The sequence below is a fragment of the Triturus cristatus genome, chromosome 3_1, assembly GCF_964204655.1.
Source record: "Triturus cristatus chromosome 3_1, aTriCri1.1, whole genome shotgun sequence".
In the NCBI taxonomy this organism is placed as follows: Eukaryota; Metazoa; Chordata; class Amphibia; order Caudata; family Salamandridae; genus Triturus; species Triturus cristatus.
This window is the reverse complement of record NC_140583.1, coordinates 12,626,520-12,635,890: the sequence shown is the minus strand read 5'-3', so window position 1 is coordinate 12,635,890 and position 9,371 is coordinate 12,626,520. Positions and strand designations below refer to the sequence as shown.

The 9,371-nt window shown below is 44.4% G+C and overlaps 1 protein-coding gene across 1 annotated transcript in view; it reads right to left on the bottom strand.

Moving 5' to 3' along the window:
* Window positions 1-7,081: 7,081 nt before the first annotated feature.
* PSMC3 (proteasome 26S subunit, ATPase 3) overlaps window positions 7,082-9,371 on the bottom strand; it is a 137,262-nt gene continuing 134,972 nt past the window's right edge. The window contains exon 12 of the mRNA XM_085646541.1: window positions 7,082-7,421. Within this exon, the coding sequence (XP_085502667.1) occupies window positions 7,311-7,421 (111 nt within the window). The 3' untranslated portion in view covers window positions 7,082-7,310. The remainder of the gene's footprint in view (window positions 7,422-9,371) is intronic.

The window sequence follows — 9,371 nt, the reverse complement described above, 5'->3', positions numbered from 1 at the left end:
TTTCTCGGCGCCGAAGGCATTTTGGGTGTAGGGAGATACGGTTTGCTCAGTCCCGAGCTACCGGAAGGCTTTTCGGTTATCTTCGGAGCCGGGCCCGAGGGTGGGGCTTCCGAAGGGATATTTCGATCGTGACGAAGGCCCTGTGGCAATGCCTTGACCGGAGCCTTATGAGGGGTGATTGGGACAGGGGCATCGGTACTCACGTGCTGCCCCGATGGGATTGGGTCATCTGAGTCCGATTCTTCGACTGTGACGAGCTGTAGATCGTCCGAGTCCTCGGCATCCGAGGGGTCGTCGAAGATATCGTCCGGTTCCGGTGCCGCTGCATCGCTTGTCGATGGGCCCTTCGGTTCCTGATTGTCTTTTTGGATCGGAAGAGTGCGCAGGCTGAGCAGTCTTCTTCTCTATGCTCCGGAGATAGGCATCTGTTGCACACCGGGTGATGATCCATGTGTGGGTATTTAGCACCACACTGGGGACATTTTTTGAAGGGGGTCCTTTCCATGGGCCCGAGGCCCGAGTGGCGTCGATAGGCCCGGAGGCCTGCGTCGATGGAAATATGAGAAATAAAGTCTCGTAAAGTTCTAGGGTATCGACCGGAGAGCAACCCCGTCGAGATACTTGGATTTGCTGTGAAGAAAGTTGAAAACTTCGGAGTCGAAGTTGGCGTCTCAGAAGTACATCCGAACCCGATGGCGGGAAAAAAATCTGACGATGGAGGAGCTGTCCATGCGCACTGTAGTCCAGGGGAGGAGTCACCTATCTCGTGAGATCTCGAAGACTCTTCCAAGACAACCACGTGCAACATCCGGACCCAACACTAGGCGGCGATCTAATGCAATAATGTGACTGCAGCAGCTCATATGCCTCGAACACTGGAGTTTTGTCTTAGCCAAGTGACAATATGGAAGCACTGCTTCTTGGCAGGGTCAAAATTGTTCTGAGCATACCAGATGCAGAACCTCTTCCACTTAAAGGAGTAGGAAGCTTTCATAGATGGTCTAAGATTCAAGTGGCCAATTGTATAAGTTCAGGAGCTAAGCAGCCAAGTTCAGGGACTGAAGGTTGGGTGTAGTATCAGACCTCCACACTGGTGCAGAGGTCCGGTCTGGATGGCAGACTCCAACAGATGGAGAAGATCCCTGAACCACCACTGATGAGACCACTCTGGAGTGATGGGAACCAATCTGGTCTTTGAGTAAATCAGCTTGAGGATTACTGCTGGCAACAGGATAATGGGAGGAAAGGCATGAAGAAATGTGCCTCACCAGTTAAATCACAGGGAATTCCACTATGTGCCAGGTTGGTAAAGCCTCAAGGTGAAGTTTGGGCACTTCTTTTCTTCATTTGCAAAAAGGTCTATTAGAGGGAAGCCCCGAAGGCAAAAGATCTCACAAAACGGCGTGGTTTATGATCCATTTGTGGTTCTCTTGGATGGTTCGGATCAAATATGAAATGAAAAATTCCACCATTGGTAAAGAGTACAGCTACCTCCGGAGAGATGTCCCGGCGCTGGGGGCATTCAGGAAGATTAAACAAGCTATTGCCCAGAGTCACATGGTGCTGGGCTAACCTGCCACCGGTGCCAGGGATCTAACAGTGAACCCCCATGGTCCAGAGTCAGGCACCCTGACCGCTGCGCCACAACTCTTCTACTTAAACATTCTGGATGCTTAACAGATGAACTACTCTAATCCAGTTTTCTGTATACTAGTCATGTCCAGATTGTCTGAGCCTCCAAGGACAAGGTTCTGAAACTAGTCCCTCTCTACTTGTTCAGGTATTGCATTGTTATAGTATTGTCAGTCTGGACAAGCAGGGAATTTATCATGAAAGATACAAGTGACACCTTCGGGGCTAGGTGCACTCATCTCAACTCTAGGAGGTTGGTGTGGTATGTCTATTCCTTCAGAGACCAAGTACCTTGAATCTGACAATGATCCACGAGAGGACTGCAGCCTGATGGGGAGGCATCTGCTACCATCGCCTGCTTTGGGATGTCCTAATGAAAGCTCATTCCACAGAGCAGATTCTCCTGACGATACCATCAACTGATGCACTGTTAGAGTCAATCCATCCTCCCATTTGCCTGAGAACTAACCCCACTTATCAAGACGTAGTTACAGACATCACACATTCAGACGCGCATTTGGTAGTAGAAAGATGCAGGCCACCATTGAATCTAGAAGAGACTATATTTTCCTTGTTGATGGACAGGCTGGTTTTTTTCAGGTTGCAACCTTTCTGAAGGATAATCAGCTCTCTTATGAAGGATCAATTTAGCTTTTGCAAGATCCAGAACTGCTCCCAGATAATGAAGAGATTGCATTAAGATGGAATTGGTTTTTTTGTGACTAACATGCAGGACTGAAAATCCGGTGATGATGGCAAGCTTGCTGATAGGTTGATGATTTGAATAGCCAATCGTCTAGGTAATGGTAGATGGAAATCTTCACCTTCGAGGTGTGCTAGAACTGCCATGCATTTTGAAAAGGATCTGGTTCAGGTGGAAAGGGAGGACTTTGCATTGCTAAATGGTCAATTCCCACTGTAAACCCTTAGGCATTTTCAATGCTTTTTTGGCCCCTTGAAGGTCTAGACAGCATTCCTGCTGATGGAGCTGGGGATAGATCTGAAGCGGATCCAACATCCCAAACTTCTTTTTTGCTAATCTAATTATTCGTCATCTTGAGATCTAGAATGGGCCTGAATTTGCTCTTTGGTGCTTTTTTCTTCACCAAAAAGTAGCAGGAATAAAGTCCATTTGTTTGCGAGGAGTATGGATCTCCTTCTCAGCCAGTTTTCACAAGAGGACGCGTTGCTGAAGTTGTAGCGAACGGAAATGTGATCTTTTTGGATGTCTAGTAGAGGATCTTTGAACCTGAGGTCGTGTCTATTTTGTACAATATTCAGAACCCATTTGTTGCTGGTTATCAATTTCCACTCTTCCAGGTGAGACATTATGCTTTCTCCTACTGGAGTTGGGACCAGATGAGGGGGAAGTGGGAACTCCCTGCTTGCCAGAGAAGGTAGGCTCAGTGACTGGGGCACAATGCTGGTAGCCTCCTCTGCCTCTGAATTGCCATCTCTGCTGTGGTTGTGAGTGTTCTTGATCTTGAAGTTATTGAGAGGTTTGAACCCTCGGAGGGTAACCGCGTCAGTCATAAGGATGGTAGGAGTGTTTCCTACACTTCTTTATTTTTCAAAACCAACTGCTCGCAGTGTCTCCAATTTAGTTTTCATCCATCTCACCATTGGCCTATGAACCAACCAATGTGTTACTCAAAAAACAGGAGGTTCAACATCCTGTGCAGTGCTTCAGGTTTGCAACCTGCGAGTCTTAGCCAGGAAAAATGGAGTAAAGCCAGGCCATGATATGATCCACGAGCTACAATATATCACAAAGTACCCCACAGTTATTCAAATAACTCTGATTATATATGGGAAGGTTGCATTAGAAGCATTCTAGTTGTTACCCACTAGATTGTGGGGAAGGAAACAATTTGTTTTGTTTATATTACCCGCACACACCCTAGTGGGGTCATGCTTCATCATCGGGTCACCCTGACTCTTAAAAGTCAGGGTGGGCTCGACTGTATTCCAAGGAGCACTTGAGAGATGTGGCCAGGGGGTTATAAAGATAGAACTCCTCATACAGATACCAGAGTCCCTTTATTCATGGAACTGTCGGGGATATTAAAATACAAATATTTATAGGGTCAATTGTTTTTTTTAATGGTCCTATGACCCTAGTGCTGACATGTTTCAGTCCAAAAAGTGGCCAAAAAGGCCCTGGACTTTCATCAGGTCAACAATTGGTGGTAGCCTCCCTGGTTATAGTAGACCGGATATTACCATTCTACGCTTGGTTTTATAAGGGCAGGTAGCTGCTACTTTTCTTAAAAAGACCAGACTTATCTTGATATTTGTAGATTTCTTTAGCTCCGCTGTGGATAAAAAGAACAAAAAAAGAAAAACAGCGCAACAATGTTATTGTGGTGCCAGTTGTTTCCCATATGGGATGTGCTCTTATAACACCCATGCTCATCAAACAGGGAGGGTGTGTAAAAGCCATCGCTCATCATACCTCTTTGGTACGTCTTTCTCAGAGTTATTTTTAACAGCTATCTCTCACATGTTGTATATCATGAAGTGGCGATATACATCGCATTCTGCCTCTAGTCAAATTCAAGTGCTTGTGAAGTTGAGGTCAATGTGCTGAAAACTCCACTTACAGGTATACTTTGAACACGGAATCCGATACAAATTGCTAACGGCAAAGCGATGCCTGTTTTCTTTCCTTTGTGTCTCCCTCTTCAAAGCTGAAAATCACTACTGGCATACGCCATATGACAAACAAAGTTGACTAGAGGGCTAGCCCTCCGTGCTGCGATTCCCAGTGAAGTCTTACCCATCCCAAAGTGGGGTAAGAGAGAGATGGATGTGTAAATAATATGAGTGGGCATAATAGAATGGCGAACGATTGGATAATTGTATGGTTTGATGAGTGTCACCAAGGGGCGCTTTTGAATCAACTTCACAAGCACTTAAATTTGACTAGAGGCAGAATGCGAAGTATATTGCCACTTTACGATATACAACACGAGACAGATAGCTGTTAAAAAAAACTCTGAGAAAGACGTACCAAAGAGGTATGATGAGAGATGGCTTTTACACACCCTCCCGGTTTGATGAACATGGGTGTTATAAGAGCACATTCCATATGGGAAACAACCGGCACCACAATAACATTGTTGCGCTGTTTTTCTTTTTTTGTTCTTTTTATCCACAGCGGAGCTAAAGAAACCTACACATATCAAGATAAGTCTGTCTTTTTAAGAAAAGGAGCAGCTACCTGCCCTTATAAAACCAAGCGTAGACCGGTAATATCCTGTCTAATATAACCAGGGAGGATACCCCCAATTGTTGCCCTGATGAAAGTCCAGGGCCTTTTTGGCCACTTTTTGGACTGAAACATGTCAGCACTAGGGTCATAGGACCATTAAAAAAAACAACTGACCCTATAAATATTTGTATTTTAATATCCCCGACAGTTCCATGAATAAAGGGACACTGGTATCTGTCTGAGGAGTTTTATCTTTATAACCCCCTGGCCACATCTCTCAAGCGCTCCCTGGAATACGGTCGAGCCCACCCTGACTTTTAGGAGTCAGGGTGACCCGATGATGAAGCATGACACCACTAGGGTGTGTGCAGGTAATATAAATAAGAGGAATTGTTTCCTTCGCCACAATCTAGTGGGTAACAACTAGAATGCTTCTAATGAAATCTTCCCATATATAATCAGGGTTATTTGTAGAACTGTGGGGCACTTTATGTGATATAGTGTCTAACCCGGGAGGACGTACTCCCACTAGAGATTTCCCCTCTGCCCTTACGACACAGGAGGAGCTCCTCCTCCATGTGCCTTAGTTTTGTTGTAATTATCTACGAGCTGCCAGAAGAGATGTCCGATGCAGCACTCATGACTTGATTGGATACACTCATACCCTCGTTTAAGATCTCTTGATTCATCACATTGGGAGGTCAGCCATGAAGTGTTGGAGTGAACCCCAGAGGGACCACTCATTCCTTCTGAGGAGTGCAGTGGGTGGCATGACCGACACAGCGGGCTGGCGCCTTATTGGCCTTACAGGAGAATCTTCTTGCACTCAGTGTGCTTGGAGAAGGAGCTCTAGTAATGAAATCTTCTGGGTTTGTGCGATTCTGGCAAGCATAGGATACAGATCTGATGGTGATCTGCTTTAGCCATTTGTCTGCAATATTGTGCACATCTCGTCAAAAAAGAGGGCATTTTTAAGAAAAAATATTTTTTCTGTCATAAAAAAAAAAGAATAATTTCAGTCCTACAGGACGTCAAGCAAAACAAATTTAAATTAGTTGTGAAAGGTTTTTATGAGGAAAAATCACTTGGAAAGGCAGAGCTTAGTCCTCCAAGAGTCGGTCAGCACGAGCAGCACGTACTGAGGCGGTTGCTACCTACAGTGCATCATGGAACACTGGCGTTCTAGGTGCCCTTAAAGGCACAGTATCCATTTTCACAGCAACATAACTACAGGCTACATTACTATACTCTTCCATTCACGTTAAAAGAAAATGTAAAGTGTTTGAGAAGGATAGGTTTTTTAATGTCACTTTCATTCTAGTGACATTTAAGGATTTTATTAGCTTTTAAAGTAATATATGGAATTGGTGATATAGCCTTTTATTATGCTAAATTATGCATTTAGGTCACATGTACTTCATGCAGTAAGCAAAGAGGTTACACAAAATGCAACAATGAAAAACGTACTCAAGAGATTGAGGGGCTCTTTGTTGACTATCTTAAACAACAAAGGTCAAAGAATATTTTTCATAGGAGCCCGACTAATCTTAGGTAGGCATGAGACAGAAAAGCACCCGCAAATATCCTGGGCCAGTTTATTGAAAGCCTTACTCAGAGGCCGGCCCTAGGAGTGAATAACTGGAGGCATAAATGTGCCAATTTTTTAAAACTGTTGCAAACACCTTTGCATGTGTGTTCCCCCATCTATGAAAACGCGTAGGAAAACTACTTACTAACCAGTTCCTCGGGTCGAAGTACATGATTAAACTTTGATGCTATAGAGAACATCTTCTAGAACAGCACAGGCCCACTCTTAAGTGAGCTACTGCTGGTCAGACCAATGATCAGAACAGTCTATAGACACGCCCTTGTTTGTAGGCAGAGGCTCGTCTTGGGCACCTCCAGAAGGCCCCCTCCCCGGACAAGCACACATGGAGCTGTACCAAGAGAGCAATACTTGGTGAACATGCACTACATAGGAGCATACCCTCCAGTTTCAATGCTCATTAATCAGGCTTCCTGACAGAGTATGGCAAAGATTAGCTATCCATTGTCTTATCACTGTTGCACCAATTACATCTCTTTGGTTTACCACTTGCATTTTAGTGATCAGTTTTAACCCTTTATTGCACATTCACTTTGGTCACCTGACATTGGACAACTAAAAGTTTCAACATTACAATGCAACTTGTTCCTTCACAGACTGTAGAAGATTTTACTAAACAGACCACAACATTATGAGAAACATTTATTCTTGTAAATTATTGAAAATATGCATACAGGACAATATCTAGGAAAGGCAGTACATGTGTATCCCCCAAGTGTGCGGTCTGCCTCAATACTGCAGATACAGTGTACCCTTCCCCCCACATCTACACTACCCCCTAAACCAGTTTTTGCCAGATCATTCTACCCACTCCAGGCCTTGCTGATGGCTGCTGGGCTCTTCGCTCCAAAGCACACACTACGCGTAGTACTGCAGGTTGGCCTTCTTCTTGGCTTGGACCTCCAGGATCCCTTCCATGTAATCCTCGTGGTTCAGTTCTGTGGCTCCTCTGCGAAGCGCAATCATGCCCTGCACACAAAAACGAAGAGTTCGGCTGATGAGACCTACTCAGTCCACTTGCTCGTCTGACTCAGATAGGGTGTGGCTGTCAAGAAGTAAAGACTGCTGTCTAGCAAATGCCTCTTCAGGGAAAGCATTGTAGACATGCTGCCAACAGCTCAAAACCCACCTGCATCTGTCTAGTTGTTAAAACCTTGTTTGGGGTATTGAGCAAGCACTAATTTAAGGTTTCAATGGAATCTCCTGACACAGGACAAAGATACTCCACTAATTACAGGAACAGGTTCAGAGATCCCAGTGTAATCCAAAGAGACCGGGCTCTTCAGAGCAAGGGTCTGGAACAGATTTAGAAACTCTGCTCACTGCACCCGTCTACTACAAACCTTCGGGAAATGTAATTGCCCCATCATGGGAACCTTTACTGGAGTGAAAAAAGAACATGAAAGAGCCACAAACATGAATATCAGAGTCTTTTAGGAATAGACAATCTATTAAGATTTGTTTTACTAAGCGACTATATCTAGGGAACAACACAGCATTTAATGATAGAAAAAGCCAAATGTTAACAAGTATTACACTGTACAGAAAATAGTTAGCAAAGCCTATTTTCTTTTTAAAGAACACACATAGAATTTTCAGGAGGGGAAGATTCATTTTCTTTCCAGGGTCCAGCTTCGGTCCGGACAATGGAAGTCTGTGGAAACTCTTCATGAAACGCCATGACCAGACTGAGCCATGAGACACCAGGCTTGACAGGACAGGAGCAGCTCAACACCCAACTCCAACCCACAACGACTTTATTAAAGATGATTAGAATCCAGGCTATTAATCCTGCAGCCCTGCATGGGCTCCCCGGGGTCTCCATCACAAGGGTTCAGCAGAAGTGGAAATGAGAAAAGAAGGGGAAGAATAATCTCTTTGGATTGTGGAAACATTTTCCTGATCATCTGATCTTAACACTACATGTTCAGGTACCTCATACTACTTAAGGAGATGTGAAAGAGACTGTCTGCCAATAGCTGTTGTGCAGAAAAATTCAAATCACGCCACCATAACCACAGCCACCTTTCCTGACGCCATGAAACACGCAATGACACCCCTTCCTGCTCAAGAAACCCTCTGCAGACCCTAGCGAACTCCAAAACTACAGTCCCATCTAACTGCTCCAATTCCCCGCACAAAGTCCTGGAAAAGGCCATCAACCTCTAATTTGTGGAGATAGCAAAATAAAATTAAAATAAAAAAAGGGTAAAGGAAATTTCCAGTTAGCAATCATTGTAAAACAACAAGTGCCCATAACCTACGAAAAGGCGCAGTGCATTGCCCAGCATCTTCTACAAAACATAAAATAATAATTTTGTATTAAGTTTAAATTCTATTTGGCTTTTGCAAAGAAAACAAGCATTTACAATGCAATGGTCTCGGCATTGGTAAAGTTAGAGCTATTGGCATTGCTCATGACATTATTTTTGTTTATGTTTTTAAAACATTTAAAGAAACGGCATTGTTATTTACAATGTCAATAGCTTCATCGCTCTCAAATGCGAGACCTATTGCATTTGCACCCACACACAGTGCCACCTACACACACACTGATTAAGCTATTGACATTGTAAATAACAATGGCGTTTCTCTACATGTTTTAAAAACAAAAACATAAACTAAAATAATGTCATGGGCAATGCCAATAGCTCTAACTTTAACAATGCCGAGACCGTTGCATTGTAAATGCTTGTTGTGAATGCTTGTCTGCAGAGCACACACTGTACTGTGTTGTGAATGGACACCGCAGGTATTTTATGAATGAGGGGGGTCACGTGACGCCCACAGCCTCCCTGAGCTGCTGTACTCCTTTCCCACATGAACGGTGTCAACAAGGCGGCGGCGGCCCTTCCCCTCCCTGCAGCCTGCTCGGTCCCCAGGCCCACTACCAGCGGTGGCGAGCTGACCCTCCCAAGC